Below are 17,280 nucleotides of genomic sequence, written 5' to 3'. Positions count from 1 at the left end.
TGCTGGTACAAATTTTAAGTCATGGCTTCAGCTTCTACAATAATCTTAGGTAAAGGTGAGACTTAGTATGTCTCAGGAACATCAACTGCATATGGTTAATACAACTGACAGAATTATAGAAAATAAATTTGTAAGTAAAACTGGCTGTCCAGTGTTTCCAGAAGTAAATCGTTGCTTCCAGTTGCACAGATGAAGAACTTGTTCTGCTCATCGTAGCCAACGTTCTGTAAGCCACAGCAACAAGGGTCGGGTATCGTTCAGCTAGGTTGACACCGTCGACCATCGAGATGGCCCTGAAACGAGAGAAATATAGCTTAGAGCACGTTTCCTGCCGCAAAGGAACTGTTACTGCTAATACAGTCAGAAGGAACAAAAAGTTATCTACCCCATCTAACACCACGTAATACCGCTACTAACCTGCTAATAGTCTGAGTTTGGTAAAAAAGAGTGCCCATAAGTGTCTCTAGGTATTTCGTATTCAGATTAAGCCAGTCATTCAAGATCAGACAACGCAGAGTTACCAGATTGCGGGGGTACAGGTCCTTACAGTCGGATGACACTCTTGTACGTGGCCGAGCGATTCTAGGCGCTACGGTCTGGAACCGAGCAACCGCTAAGGTCGCAGGTTCGAATCCTGTTTCGGTCATGGGTGTGTGTGATGTCCTTAGGTTAGTTAGGTTTAAGTAGTTCTACGTTCTAGGGGACTCATGACCTCAGAAGTTAAGTCCCATAGCGCTCAGAGCCACTCTTGTCCCTAGGAACTTAAGGTATTAAGTTACACACATCGTCCCATGCTAAGCCCATCGCACAATAATAGTGGCATATTGTCAGAAGAGTGTATGCACGTGTCCTGGTCAAGTGGGACCGTACGCCAAAGTACAAGCAAGTGGGACAGTATGATCCACGGTGCGAAACGTCTAAACTGAACACAGATTCGGCGTGAAATTCTGGCTGTATATTGACCAAATGCTGTACAGCCTCCAAAAGAGCTGCAGAGAAATGGTTGGTGATGATCGGGGAGTTCGCATCTTCCACCAGTCGATTTCCATATTTCCGGCAAGCTGCAAAGAATTTCCTATGATGAGGACAATCACACAGCGGTATTCGAATGCCTCCGCAACCAAGGAACTGAAAGATTGGTACAACTATGTTGAAAACTAGTGATACGTACAGATGCCATCTTTTAGTGTCGTATTGCATTCAATGAATGTTGCGTGTCCTGCCATAAAAATGTGAAACTTACTTTTCGAAGACCATTTGTATACACTTAAGTACGAGAGCTAGAAAAAAATGGCCAGGAGCAAGTAGGACGCGCGCACTGATGGTTCCGTACAAACTCAGTTACGTAAGCAGGCAGTTCATCCATCCCGGGAATCGTGAATCTCAACCATTTTTCCCTGTTGTCGTACCAGGGACTCCAAGATTTTCGAGAATGTTTTAATTTAAATAATGTAAATGTGACATAGACATGCAGGAGAAAGGAGACCGTTATTACAATATTTCCCCGTTCTGGTTAAGTGGGTCGCACTGGTAAATGTCAAACATCAGGCAGGAAATGACTTCATTGCTCATATGACGCATTTAGGAATTTATCCATCATCAGATATCTAGGAGCGATTACTGCAGGTAGATATGGTGTTCCAATTTGTGCGCGAAACAGATATTCACAGACTAGTCTGTCTGTGTCACATAAAACCTGAAACGTCATATATACGTGCAATAACCGCTCCTGAATGTCTGGTGATACAGGAATTCCGAAATGCGTCTATGAGCTATAAAGTCATTTCTTGCCTGATGATTACCATTGCGACCAAGTCCGCAGCCCGTGGTCTTGCAATAGCGTTCTCTCTTCCCGCGCACGGTGTCCCGGGTTCGATTCCCGGTGGGGTCAGAGATTTTTCCTGCATCGAGATGACTGGGTGTTTTTGTCTCGTCTTCATCATCTTCATTCATCCCCATTACGGTCGGCGGAAGGCAACGGCAAACCATCTGCGCTAGCGCCTTGCCTCGTACGGTGTTGGGGGTCTCCTGCATCGTCGCCTATGGTCCTCGGAGTGTGGAACCTCATCATCTTTGCGACCCAGGCAGCCTGAATGCAGAACACTACTGACTGTTTTAGTATCAAGTCTGACGTCGGATAATAAATGACAACAGAAATATGTTTTTCGTCTAATATAACCACAAATTAACAATTTCCAGATTTTTTCCTTTACTTCTTGCCACATTTCATAATTTCAGATCAGTGGCACTGACCCTGTATGTTTTGATGAGTGACTTCGTGATTGTCAAAATGTATCACATAAATGGCCGCATCTGTTGACCATTGAGATAGAAGCTTCAATTTTATTTACACCGCCAAGAGACCATAGACCTCAGTATGTGACATTAATTTTAACTTGATACGTCAATCTATTCCTGAGAAAAAGGGGTTTTGAGAGTCGAACAGACGGACGGACAACAAGCGGATTCTGTAAGGGTTCCGTTTTTAACGACTGAGGCACGAAATCCTAAAGAACTAGCGAAATGCGGGGAAGAGAAGCAGAGGACCAACGTTTGAGGCTGGCAATTGATCTCTTCATAAACAAATGTAGCATACTAAGCGCAAATCGGAGGAAAGGATCCTCGTTGTTTGACTACACAATTGCTGAACAGCCCCTCAAAGTAGTCATATCTATTATATATCTGGAAGTTTATTTTTTATTTATTTAGTCGTACGGCTAGGGCTCCCCGTCCTGTAGATCGTTCGCCGGGTGCCGGTCTTTCGATTTGACGCCAATTCGGCTACCTGCAATCAATGAGGATGATACAATCAATGAGGATGATAGGATAATGATGATGATGATCATGATGACAGCGAAACACGATGATGTTGATGATGATGATGATGATGATGATGATGATAGCGAAACACGATGATGTTGATGTTTATGATGATGATGATGATGATGATGATGATGACAGTGAAACACCCAGACCCTGGGCGGAGAAAATTTCCCGACCCACCTGGGAATCGAACCTGGGCCCAAAGAACTGACAATCCGTCACGATGAGCATTCAGCTACCGGAGGCAGACATCTGCAAGAAGTACGATCAGATAAAACTAACTGTGGGAAAGTCATAATCATCAGAATTCAAATATGTTGGTAATCAGAGAACTCTGCTGCAACGTAAGAAGAAGAATCGTCAGGCAGTGTCGTCCACCTGCGATGGTTGTCTTTATAAAATCCTCTTTCGACTCATACTTCCCTACTACTCGTTACTCTGGGACCATAAAGTGGCATTATTGAAGGAGTAATTACATAAAATCCCAGACAGAACAGCGTGTTCCGTGACAGTTTCGGTCAGTACCAGCGAAAGCATCACAGAGATGCTCATCAAAACCCATATTGGTTCATTCTTCGTATATGTGACGAAAACACATTGAGGATAAAATCAGCAGAGACTCTACCTGATACAGAAGTTTACCAACGGTAGTCCTTTACGCGCATCATTCACGGTTGGAACAGGGAAGGGAGAAGCGAGAGTGTTTCATGAGATACTGTCCGCCACACACCGTGCGATGGGCTGCGAGGTAAAGAGGTAGTTCTATCAGCGTTTAAGGGGCACTGAAACCCATTAGCTCACAGACTCCAGCTTGCGGCAGGTAACACTGGTGCCTGCATTAAGCCCTGAGGTATTCCATTTGCGTGCAGCCAGACTGGTTCTCTTTCCGCGATGGCCGAGGGCGCTGCATGCCGGTCATGTCGCTCTGCGCAGTTCTTGTCTCTTCCTCTCCGTCCTGCATTCCACTCTCTTCCTCTTCCTCCTTCGCTTTTTATATGCACCACTTCGCCCACCGGCACGGACGCCGCACTCGGAATATTTTTTCCACGTCTACTGTCTCGTATCCCGGGGCTGCTGCTGCTGCTGCTCTGAACCCTGGAAGGGGGATGAGACCTCCCGCAAGCTAACCGCAAAGGGAAAAAAATTATATATATATTTCTGTATATAGAGCGGAATAGGTGCCGGACGTGGTGGGACGAAACTTTTTCCCGGCGCACATCGGAAGGCGAGCCACAGCGCCGGCGTTGGCGGAATAAATGGGGGAGGGTTGGCAGCCCTGGCCTGCGGTGTAATTCGGTTAAAAGGTTTTGCAGATAAAGAAAGGGGTGAACAGTCGCGGTGGTGTGGGGGGCGCGGAACGGAGAACTTTTTGGGGGGGGGGGGGGACGGAGGGGGGCTGCTTTTACCCCCACTGCTCTCTCCTAACAGGATGATCTCTGGCGTTTTGCCAGAAAGGCTTGTTTCGGAACTTCGGCTGCAGAGCAAAAGTTCTGCAGGAGCTGATGTTAACGAGCTCTGCCTTCCGAACACCGTTACACTGTTTTCGCCAGAGCCCTGTTTAGCGGCGAGTGGTGCTACCCGAGAGCTGAGATATATATCTCGAGACAAGAGGCACGAGACGGGTTATACAGCAATAGGCTAAACGTAACCGATTTTCAGAAATGTTCACCTCTATGAGACAAATGCCAAGAAGGAGTAGAGAGAGAGAGAGAGAGAGAGAGAGAGAGAGAGAGAGAGAGAGAGAGATCTCGAATGAACAGTCATGCATTTTGTTACAGGATCATTTAGTCGTCGCAAGACAGTTTCGTAGATGTTCAAAAAACTCCAGTGGCCTTTGGTACAAGAGAGGCGTTATGGAAGGCGGAGATGCTTGAAACTGAAATTTTGTGAAAATACGTTGCGGGAAGGGGAAGCCAACATACCTATCACATCTCGCGAAATGATCACAGTGAGAAAGATGATAGCAGTTAGAAAGTAATAGAAATTATGTGTCATTCGGAACGTCATCGGCATTCGTTCTTCTCACGTGCAATTCCTGGCTGGCACAGGAAAGGGTGTCGGGAGGGGGTGGGGGGGTTCGAATTAAGGAAACTAGTCAAAAAAATGTGTGTGACAGCTTATGGGACTTAACTGCTAAGGTCATCATTCCCTAAGCTTACACACTACTTCACCTACATTATCCTAAGGACAAACACACACACCCATGCCTCGGCTGGGAAACCAGTCCTACTAGAAGTATCCTCCACCACTGACCATAAGGTTGGTTGAGAAATATAGATGTATATGACGTCATATATTCTGAACTGCGCGTCGTACAATCATATAATTTTGTAGACCCGTTCAGTTGCATTTGTGGATACTTTGTGCAAATTTTCTTACGAATATCGTTGACGGTAGAGAAGTAATAAACAAAAACCTCATGCCGAAGTTTTACTGCATCAAGAGAGACAATGTATTAAGCTGTAAACTTTTTTCCTTTAATTATTTTGTAGGGATCAAATAGACAAAGTTTCGAAAAGATTAGTAATTGTATATACCGTTGGTTGGAAGTCATTAAGTGCTTTCATTATCAACTGCACTGTGGATAATTTCCGCGCAGTGAGTTACACTGCCTGAAGACAAGTATTCAGTTTCTAACATTAGTATTTGATATGAGATGCTAAGCTTTTAACGTAAAATTAAAACTGTTAGTAGTTACGACAGCATTTCAAATATTCAAACTCGTCCAATAACTACATAAAGTACTGAACATCAACATTTTTGTTGCCCTGTAATTCTTAAATACGCGATTTGCGACTGGAGCCGGATCGCAGTATTACCCGTTTACTACTTTGTAGCAGATATGTTACAATTGTCGGAACTGACAAGGGAATTATCGCAGTGCGAACAATTAAAGCGGAAAAATACTGCGAAAATATAACTAGCAATAAACGTTTCCTTTCTCTCTCTCTCTCTCTCTCTCTTATTTTTAGAATGTCAGAGATGAAAATTTGAAATTATATATAAAGTATGTTGGAAGTCATTAAGTGATCTCATTCTCAAATACTAGAAGAATATAGTCTGACTAATATGTGCGCAGTGAGCTGAACTTCCTGAAGACATATACTCAGCTTCTAACCTTAATGGTAAGGCTATACGTGTTTTTCGACATCCGATCGATCGGTAAATGGAAAACAAGCAAAATCTAACGTGATTTATTTGCAACATTTAGCTACACCTCCCAGCTACTTCCCTATATAGTCACTACTCCGACTTAGACAATAGTCAAAGCGTGGTACCAGCTTTCCTAAACGCACCTCATATAAGGTAGCCCCCTGTGATATCCGCCAACCCTCATAGCCAGCGGTTCATGCGAGCGACGAGATACACATCAGAGGGAGCCAAGTCCTGGCTATATGTTGGCAATCAAACACTTCCAACCGAAAACGCTGCAAGGCCGTCTCCGTTGCCTCTGTAGCATGAGCCCTAGAATTGTCGCGAACGCATGACAGTTAAGTTATGTGGGTTGCATGAAATCAAGCGAAACCCATCAGCAGGATTTCACACGTGACGGGTGACATGTTTTATATAGGCACCTTTATGAGCCCACTGTGCGCTCAGAACTAAAAACAGCGACGTGACGTGTTACACAGGCATACATAGAGACCGTGCAAACGAATCTGCAGAGACCTTCACCAGATTTTCAGTGTTGTTTCTATTTCACGACAGATCGAAGTTGAAAATAAATAGCCCTCGTAATTGACTTGCTATGTTAATCTTCTAATGTAAGGTTATACGCCTTATGAGCAGATTACAATACAGTTTTAATTTTTGATACCGGTAATGAAGTTTTTGTTGCCTATGGAAACCATTGCAAGGGCCCCCTGCAGGTGCAACTGACCTGTATTACTTAACGGCTATCTTGTTCATACAGTTAATGGACGCAGTCCAGCTATCTGACGGCTTCCTGGGGGCAACAAAAAGTAGATTTTCAATATTTAGAGTAGTTATAGGCCGAATGTAAACATTTTAAATGCTGTAAAAATCTACTCATTATGAGCTATAGTCTGATGTCAACCTTGTAACAAAATACGACAAGAACTACATTTAAAAACAGTGTATTTTTTTTCAGGCAGCGTAACCCACGACGTTCAACCAGATTACATTTTTCCAATATTGAGAATGGGAACACTTAACTACTTGCAACAAATTTATATAATATTTGAAAACTATACGAAACTTTCAGTCGCTGGCACCCACCCTATTCCCACACCCCCAAAATGATAAACGGAAAAAAATTATTGGTTACTATATTTTTGCTGTTCATACCATAAAACTGCCGATCCAGAAATGACGATATATATAATTGTTTCCGTACTACTATTATCAGCTCATTTAGTATACATATACACCACTGAATGTGCCTGAAAAATTACGTAATTGTGCGGCACACGGTACAGGGTACATGACGCTGTAAGCAATGAGATGCGTTAGAAACCAGGTTTTGTTTTAATCGCGACGCAAATTTCCCAGACTTTATTCGTCCAGTCTCATAGTTACAGCACTTAACGATTTGTGTCAAACTTTACACATAATTTCAAGTTTTTTTCGAAACGTTTGTCGCTTATATGCTTCACGTCAAATATTTAACACACTAACTCATTTGTAAAGTAATCAAACTTTTGAAACTGTTTCGTACATGGAATATTGAGTAGGGTTTAAAGGTATAATAAGCGACTACCCGAAAGAAGTGTTCAAATCCCCTTCTGACCATTTCGACTTTGTTTACCGTTATTTCTATAAATCGATAAAGGCAAATGTGAGGATGGTTCCTTCGAGAAACACACGCCAGATTTCCCTCTCCAATCCGGAAATGTGTTCTGTCTCTAATGGATGGTTCAAAATAGTTCAAATGGCTCTGAGCACTATAGGACTTAACTTCTAACGTCATCAGTCCCCTAGAACTTACAACTACTTAAACCTAACTAACCTAAGGACATCACACAAATCCATACCCGAGGTAGGATTCGAACCTGTGACCGTAGCGGTCGCGCGGTTCCAGACTGAAGTGCCTAGAACCACTCGGTCACAGTTGGTTAAGTGACTAGTGCTCGTGCTTCGCAAGGCGAACGTGATGAGTCGATGGTTCGACTCCGTTCAAACCTTCATTTTTGTAGTACAAATATAAATTCTGTGGTATTAAAAATAATTGCACCTACAGTAGTCGTTCTTGCTACATCAGCAACGTCCCATAGCTACGCATGTTAATTACATCTGTGTATTCGTTCTTCCTACATTAGGGCCGCACGGGATTAGCCGAACGGTCTGAGGCGCTGCAGTCATGAACTATGCGGCTGGTCCCGGGGGAGGTTCGAGTCCACCTTCGGACATGGGTGTGTGTGTGTGTGTGTGTGTGTTTGTCCTTAGGATAATTTAGGATAAGTAGTGTGTAAGCAGTTAAGTCGTGTAAGTTTTCACATACATTTGATATTAGCAACGCCTCGCCGCTAAACAGGTTAATTGCCAACTGTGGCCTGCCTCTGTGTCTGCATCTCGAGGCAGCGAGGTGCAAAGTAGTTCCGGGTACTTTACGAGAATATATGTATTAGGGATTTCGAAAATCACGACGCTCATATATTTTCAAGAAAACTGTGCGTTTCTTCATTTACTTGTCGATGGTCGTAAATATGTTTGTTCCAGTAATTAAATATAATTAAAAATAGTAAATAGTCAAATAACACGAAATTCACTGCTGGTTTTTTAAATATATTAACTATCAAACGTTATAAAAATCCAATAATATTATCAGTGATGAAAACAATAATAATTAAAAATTGACATTGAGCAGGAGTTGAACCGTAGCTTCGTACACGTGCGTCTTACGTAGCTCGAACGCTAATCACTCGACCACCATGAACTTGACGCATAGATACATCAATTACGTAATAGACGCATAAAACTTCCCTTGCGAATTTGTACGTACTGCCGGAGTAGAGTACCTTAGTGTTTGTACACTGTGTTGTTTTTAATGCCCGTTCAGAAGTGTACGAAGTTTAAAGTAAATCTGTGAACCCAGTGTCATTGCCTCACCTTAGCAGGTGAATATCTCGGCTCTTTTCTGGGGTTAGAAGGCTGTCGGTGCGATGGGTCTGCTTCCCCCCGCCCACCCAACCACCCACCCAACCACCCACCCGTAGTGCCGCTACAAAGAGAGGCATTACTGTCCCAGCAGTCGGGCCAGTAGTACGGCCACCGGCTTGCCCAACAGACGGGACCCTCATATTAGAAGTGGGGACTCGCATTAGTGCCATTTCACACAAAGCCCAGGTAGATCTGAATGCCATCACTCCAGAGGGTGATGGGACTGTTCATGAACATATTCGATGGGTGTTCGCGTTGTTCCCTTCCAACTTCTGTACATGTGAGACTCGGAGACGAGGGCTGGACGCTACTTTGTTGCAGGGAATCGTCCTGCCGCGTTTCATAGAGCTGTAAAGAAGCGAATGAACGGCCGGCGCCCGAGACATTTCAGAAAGAGGTGGAGGGCGGCGCTCTTGCGGTGTCCGGGGTAAAGGCGTGGTCTTCTTCTCAGCCTCACAGCAGTTGTCAGCCTAAACACCGACTTTACTTCCTCGTTCAACCGTGCGCTACTACACACTGCATCACAGTGCTGCCTCTGACTGTAGCAAAGCCAGAAAAGAATGGTTATGTTTCCCATTTTGAATGACGGGTAGATCTCTGCTTATTAGTTGTGTTCGTTGCACTGTTCCAGAAACTCGAATCTGTACAAACTCATCAATCGCTGCACAAGAAAGATTGGACATTTTTTATTACACTACTGGCCATTAGAATTGCTACACCACGAAGATGACGTGCTACAGACGCAAAATTTAACCGACAGGAAGAAGAAGCTGTGATATGCAAATGATTAGCTTTTCAGAGCATTCACACAAGGTTGGCACCGGTGGCGACACCTACAACGTGTTGACATGAGGAAAGTTTCCAACCGATTTCTCATACACAAACAGCAGTTGACCGGCATTGACTGGTGAATCGTTGTTGTGATGCCTTGTGTAAGGAGGAGGAATGTGTACCATCACGTTTCCGACTTCGATAAAGGTCGGATTGTAGCCTATCGCGATTACGGTTTATCGTATCGCGACATTGCTGCTCGGGTTGTCGAGATCCAATGACTGTTAGCAGAATATCGAATCGGTGGGTTCAGGAGCGTAATACCGAACGCCGTGCTGGATCCCAACGGCCTCGTGTCACTAGCAGTCGAGATGACAGGCATCTTATCGGCATGGCTGTAGCGGGTCGTGCAGCCACTTCTCGATCCCAGTGTCAACAGATGGGGACGTTCGCAAGGCAACAACCATCTACACGAACAGTTCGACGACGTTTGCAGCGGCATAGACTATCAGCTGAGACCATGGCTGCGGTAACCCTTGACGCTACATCACAGATAGGAGCGCCAGTGATGGTGTACTCAACGACGAACATTGGTGCACGAATGTCAAAACATCATTTTTTTTTTTTTTTGATGAATTCAGGTTCCGTTTAAAGCATCATGATAGTCTTATCTGTGTATGGCGACATTGCGGTGAACGCACATTGGAACCGTGTATTCGTCATCGCCATACTGGCGTATCACCCGGCGTGATGGTATGGGGTGACATTGGTTACACGCCTCGGTCACCCCTTGTTCGCATTGACGGCATTTGAACAGTGGACGTTACATTTCAGATGGGTTACGACCCATGGCTCCACCCTTCTTTCGATCCCTGCGAAACCCTACATTTCAGCAGGATAATGCACGACCGCATGTTGCAGGTCCTGTACGGGCCTTTCTGGATACAGAAAATGTTCGACTGCTGCCCTGGCCAGCACATCCTCCAGATTTCTCACCAATTGAAAACGCCTGTTCAATGGTGGCCGAGCAACTGGCTCGTCACAATACGCAGGTCACTACTCTTGATGAACTGTGGTATCCCGTTGAAGCTGCATGGCCAGCTGTACCTGTACACGCCATCCAAGCTCTGTTTGACTCAATGCCCAGGAGTATCAAGGCCGTTATTACGACCAGAGGTGGTTGTTCTGGGTAGTGATTCTTCACGATCTATGCTCCCAAACTGCGTGAAAATGTAATCACATGTCTGTTCTAGTATAATATACCCGTTTATCATCTGCATTTCTTCCTGGTGAAGCAATTTTAATGGCCAGTACTGTATATTTTACAAACACAACAGGCGAGTATGGAAATGAATGGATACTTGCCATAGCAGAGTCCAATAGGAAACTTGCCTGGCGTTGATTTGATTAACCCGAATATACAGGCTGAGTATAAAGTGACTGTGCACAGACAAAGCCGACCACTGTGGCCGAGCGGTTCTAGGCGCTTCAGTCCGCAACCGTGCTGCTGCTACGTTCGTAGCTTCGAATCCTGCCTCGGACATGGATATGTGTGATGTCCTTAGGTTAGTTAGGTTGAAGTAGCGCTAAATTCTATGGGACTCATGACCGCTGTTGTTAATTCCCGTAGTACACAGAGCCATTTGAACTGATTAAAATTTATTCACGATTTTCGCAATGAGTATTCACGATTTTCGCAATGAGTGCCATTGGGTTATGTATGAACCCAGTTTAAAATGTTTCTTGAACATTTGTGAAAATAGATTGATAAATGTTACGTCGGAGAGATGCTATACAAAGCACATACACCGATGGAAATATTTTCCCCTTCTTTTTCTACCCGTTGTTCGGATTCGTTGCTGCAGCTCTTGTATCCTTGCCGACATCAGGGAGTCAAATGACCACATAAGTAGATTTGAAGTATATATCTTCCTTGTTTTCAAAGCTGTTGTTTTCAAAATATATGACTCTCCCTCTGAGTCAATTATATTCAGTGATGCTTTGTTCAGTTTTATATTTACAACACACTAAAATTTATGCACGATTTTTTGTACTGAGCGTCACTGTGGTCAGTATAACCCCATTCAACATTTCTTGTTGTTTCATTGTTGTAACATTTATGAAAACATACCGAGAACAGTTACGTTGAACAGCTGTAACATGTGTTGTTATGTTACATCATTAAAATATTGCCAGTATACTGTTGTTAATTAATTGGGGTCCATGCGATAGCAGTGGCACTAAATGAAACAAAAAAGAAAAAAGAAAGAAAGAAAGGTAAAAGGTCCGTGTGGAAGGAGAGTTAGCGCTTCTCTCTGAACATCCTGGCAGAAACATTGGTTCCCAGTAGAGCAAACACAGGTTGAAGTCATTGTCTGGCTACTAAAATTTATTTCTGAGGAACTACGGTAGATAAAGCCTTGTGGTTTCTCCCAAATAGTAGCTTAAGTTTTTCATAGGTGTGCTACCAGTTGTACTCCGTTTGTTGCTTGCAGAGGCTCTAAGTGATATTCAGTCTCGTCTTTGCAGGTCTTCGCCAACATCTTTCACATTCACTTTCGGGCTGTTCCTTATTCACTGTATAACTCTCTGAACTTTTTTTTTTAAATCTATGACGAGCAACTCTTTTTATTTCATGAACAGTTTATTACAAATCTGGCACACTTGCAGTACATCCACGTACCTCAAGGAAAGTTCGGAATGTCACAGACTTCACAATAATAGCTTGTTATATTTCATGTATTGATGTTTGTACTATCAACAAAATAAACATAATTCCTTCCGAAAACAAGAACGATTTTGGTTATTTAAAAAAAATAAATTACACATAAAAACAGGCTCTCTTTAAGACTATATCTTTAAAACAGAAACAATGAAAATCTTTATCTCCTGACAATGGTTATCAGTCTTTGCTAATGAGTATGTTCTCCCCATACATGGGTGAGTTCCACTCTGAGAGGGATGCCCTAGACTAGACAATGAGGTTTATCTTGGGGTGCGAACCTGAAGATTGTCAATTGGATTTTGGACACTGCAATGACCACCTTCCACACGTATCATGCATGCTCAGTACCATTCATGTCCGGGGGACTGTGTTGGCGTATGCGCTCTTCTGACGTTGCATCTCTGAAGCTAGCGAGACACTGTTAGATGACGCTGTGGTCTTACCTTGTCATCTATAAGGGTGAAGTTGTCACTGACTTCACTTCTGTAATACCTAACGGTCGTTTGTAGGACCTCTTCGAGGTATCGGAGAAAAGTGAAATTGTTGTAGACGGGAATTAGGGGGCGTCCACCGTCCTATCATTATTGCCACCCAGAGCATTACACTTCCACCTGCAAACGGATGGACTTCCTGAACGTATAATAGTTCCACATGTCACATAGCGCTTCATCTAACCCTAAAACGTCAAGCGTCTGGTGCAAACCAATTCTGGACTCGTCAGCAACCACGTCATTACTCCGTTCTACAATGGTCCATTGTTGAAGTGCAAGAGCCCAGGTCCTTCGACAGCGTCGGTTCGGTTGGTACAATGCAAACCTTCTCATTGGTATTCTGGAATTAAGACCACCGTGATGCAATCTCCTACGCACTATTTGCGAGATACGAGTGCCTGTTTTTTGCAGTTGATATTCGGCGCCTGCTAGCCGACAGTTGGAGAAAATGATCCTGAATTGTCGTTGTCATAAGAGGGCGACCACTGCGAGATCTGGTGTCCACATTCCCTGTCTTTATGTACTTTCTCCACACCTTAGACACACCACTTTGAGTGACATGTAACCGATCGGCGACATATTATTGTATACTACATACTGAAAGTAAAGCCACAATCGCAACTCAATCAAAGTGTTGCATGCTGAACGTTGTATGTTACGCAAGTGTAGAACACAAACAGAATTGTATTGCTGGTCCGCCCCCGGTAGCTGAGTGGTCAGCGCGACAGAATGTCAATCCTAAGGGCCCGGTTTCGATTCCCGGCTGCGTCGGAGATTTTCTCAGCTCAGGGACTCGGTGTTGTGTTGTTCTAATCATAATCATTTCATCCCCATCGACGGGCAAGTCGCCGAAGTGGTGTCAAATTGAGAGACTTGCATCCGGCGAACGGCCTACGCGACGGGAGGCCCTTGCCAGACGACATTTACATTCACTGAATCGCTGCGGTATGTTTACATGACTGGAAAACGGCAGTGAAGCAAGCCAGTAGTAACGAACATCCAGTATATGGGCTCTGAGTAATGTATGAAGTGCATGGCTCGGTGAGAGCTCTAGTATCATCGACTACGTTTCACGATCTTATTCCAGATCTACTGAGGCCGCACTGAAAGTACCTGATCTTAATCACAACCATCTAAAACAGTCAATACACACTTTTCACGTTATACATATGCTAAATACACAAGTCAAAACCTTTCCAGACCAGTTACGTTTCACTGACATTTTATGGTGATTATACATACATTGGGACATTTATCTATTATCAATTGTGTGATGCATAAACTGCCTATTTTGAATGATTGTCATTAAGATTAGGCACTTTCAGTGCAACGTCAGTATGTCAGGTTTGAACCTGTTCGTTTGAAACTAGTCGCCAAAATACACTTAAGTGCGAAAGAAACTGGTGAAGACACGTATTAAAATTCAGAGGTATGTAAACAGGCAGAATATGGCGCAGCTGTCGGCAACGCCTAAATAAGACAAGTGTCTGGAGATCGGTTGCTGCTGCTACAATGGCAGGTTATCTACATTTAAGTGATTTCGGACGTGATGTTGTAGTCGGCGCACGAGCGATGGGGCTCAGCATCTCCGAGACAGTGACGAAGTAGGTATTTTCCCGTACGACCATTTCGCGAGTGTACCGTGAACGTCAGGAATCCGGTAAAACATGAAATGTCCGACATCGCTGAGGTTGTTAAAAGATCTTGAAAGAACGAGACCAACCATGACTGAGGAGAATCGTTAAAAGTGACGGGAGTGCAACTCTTCCAAAAATTGCTGCAGATTTCAAATGGCTCTGAGCACTATGCGACTTAACATCTGTGGTCATCAGTCGCCTAGGACTTAGAACTAATTAAACCTAACTAACCTAAGGACATCACACACATCCATGCCCTAGGCAGGATTCGAACCTGTGACCGTAGCTGTCGTGCGGTTCCGGACTGAGCGCCTAGAACCGCGAGACCACCGCGGCCGGCTGCTGCAGATTTCAATGCAGGTTCATCGACAAGTGTCAACGTGCGAACCATTGAACGAAACATCATCGATATGGGTTTTCGTAGCTGAAGACCCACACGGTACCCTCGACAACGACACGACACGTAGCCTTACGCCTCACCTAGGCCCGCCAACACCAACATTGGACTGTTAACAACTGGAACATGTTGCGTGGTTGGACGAGCCTCATTTCAAATTGTACCGAACGGATGGATGTGTACGGGTATGGAAACAACCTCATGAATCCTGGAACCCTGCATATCAGCAGGGTACTGTTCAAGCTGGTGGAAGGTCTGTAATACTGTGGTGCGTGTGCAGTTGGAGTGTTACGGCATCCCTGATACGTCTAGATACGACTTTGACAGGTGACATTTACATAAGCATCCTGTCTGATCACCTGCATCCATTCATATCCATTGTGCATTCCAACGGACATGTGAAATTAGGGAATTCCAACAGGACAATGCGACACCCTCACACACCCAGAATTGCTACAGAGTGGCTCCAGGAACACTCTTATGAGTTGAAACACTTCCGCTGCCCACCAAACTCCCCAGACATGAACATTATTAAGCATATCTGGGATACCTTGCAACGTGTTGGTCAGAAGAGATCTGCATCCTGTCGTAATCTTACGGATTTACGGATAACCCTGAGGGATTCATGGTGTCAGTTCCCAACAGCACTATCTCAGATACTAGTCGAGTCCATGCCACGTCGAGTTGTGGCACTTCTGCAAGATCGCAGGGCTCTACACGACATTAGGCAGTTGTACCAGTTTCTGTAACCTTTCAGTACGATTCTTTGATGCTCTTCATACCCCGTGGATCCCAACCACAGGAACTTCCGTAGTGACACCGAACACTGACAGACGACCGTGTCTCACGAAACCACCAAACACATTGCGCTTTCTCCTGCTCAGAGGCCACTGTAACAGCAGCAGTCCGCCATTACACCACCTGTAACAGCAGATGAGGGCAAAAGTATGAGATGCTTCGCAGCACGTGTGGAAATGTATCCATAAAAACTTAACGAGTTAAGCTGCCGTTTGCAAAAAACCACTCAGCATAGTTCCTTAGAAATAATTTCTTGTGCTCAGGGAACGACTCCATACTCATCAAGTATTTCGCTGTAACGGGAACCAGTGTTTTCGCCGTACTGTTAAGAAAAAGAGCGTTAAGGTAGAGGACAGATACGGGGTGTTATACGCCTTAATTAGGCGCTAAAGCAGGCAACTGAAATTTGCTAATAACAATAGCAGTACATAAGATCTTCAAGTGTGATGAAAACATTGACCCTCACAGATATTTCATATAAAGGAATTCTTCACCACCTTCAAGCGTACTGTGCTTGCCTGATAAAAACCTGGCAACATCGCTATAATAGCCAGTTGCAATTATAAGCGTTGGTACAAATTGCTTTTTCATGTCCAGAGGTGTTTTAATATTTCCGTTGGTCGTGGAGGGACGCTGATGGAATCTTACAAGCCATTGCTGAATGTAGAACCGGTATTTGATAGACATGTAGAGTTAGTACTCCAGACCCTGGGCCAAAGGGGTGTGGGGTATTGGAAGAAGTTCTTCCCATTTATTAGGAAGGATGAGTGGGATTCACGAAGTTTTGGGCTAATGACCCTAAAATGGCGAATCAGCGTTGCTTGAGACTTGGGAGGGCTAACTTTTAAACAAATACTTTGTTGCACTTAAGTATAACTGGACGTCACCAAGATACTTCTGGTCACTAAATACTTGCATGATTAATGTTTTTTTTGTAACTTTCTTTTAGGAAATACAGTACTCAGTTATTCGTCAGTACCTCTGGGTTTTCAGAAGACTACACAACATAGAGAAAAAAACACGTATCAGTAAAAAGAAAATCTCTGCAAGATTGGATTACGAGTAGTAATATGTACCGTGGTGTACTTCCAGAGCGTATCACAAGCGGTCAGGCGTGTCAGAAATTGGCGTATAACGGAGAGATTCGTGCAGTTCGTGTCCTTGAATTCGCTAAATGTTACGACTGAGTGCCAATTCCGTACCGAACTAGTGAACCTCGGTTGTTCAAAGGATTGGACTGACGTGTATAACACACCTTCAAATTGTTGAGTACTTTGTAAATGGGTTTATGTGTTAAGTAATTCATGCTAAGCCTGTAAGCGAGAAAACGTTTAGAATGGGCGTGAAATTATGTTTAAAGTTTTTTTGGAAGTCACACTTGCACACGCTGGATGAACGTAGTTCGGGCTTTTGCGCGCCGTGAGTTGCACTACCTCAAGACATATGCACAGTTTCTAATCCTAATATTTGTTTCACTGTGTTAAAGCCATAACATAAGATCATACCTCTTAATGAGTA

General features: G+C 44.0%; 1 protein-coding gene and 1 long non-coding RNA gene across 4 annotated transcripts in view; one reads left to right on the top strand and one right to left on the bottom strand.

The window, feature by feature from the left end:
• The window catches only part of LOC126293363 (uncharacterized), a 1,719,051-nt gene that overhangs the window by 120,112 nt on the left and 1,581,659 nt on the right, over positions 1-17,280 (top strand). The window lies entirely within an intron of this gene.
• The window catches only part of LOC126293360 (uncharacterized), a 305,549-nt gene continuing 288,421 nt past the window's right edge, over positions 153-17,280 (bottom strand). The window contains exons 2-3 of one of the 3 annotated variants that reach the window (XR_007552276.1): positions 15,715-15,885; positions 153-293 (exon numbers count right to left, since the gene is read on the bottom strand). Coding sequence is in view for 1 of the 3 variants with exons in the window: in XM_049986566.1 (XP_049842523.1) it covers positions 258-293; positions 15,747-15,885 (175 nt within the window). In the remaining 2 variants the exon portion in view is untranslated. The remainder of the gene's footprint in view (positions 294-15,714; positions 15,886-17,280) is intronic. The other 2 variants (XM_049986566.1, XR_007552277.1) reach the window with 2 other exon arrangements.

The sequence above is a fragment of the Schistocerca gregaria genome, chromosome 10, assembly GCF_023897955.1.
Source record: "Schistocerca gregaria isolate iqSchGreg1 chromosome 10, iqSchGreg1.2, whole genome shotgun sequence".
NCBI classification, from domain to species: Eukaryota; Metazoa; Arthropoda; class Insecta; order Orthoptera; family Acrididae; genus Schistocerca; species Schistocerca gregaria.
The sequence above is the reverse complement of the archived record's forward strand: the minus strand, read 5'-3'. Positions and strand labels throughout refer to the sequence as shown.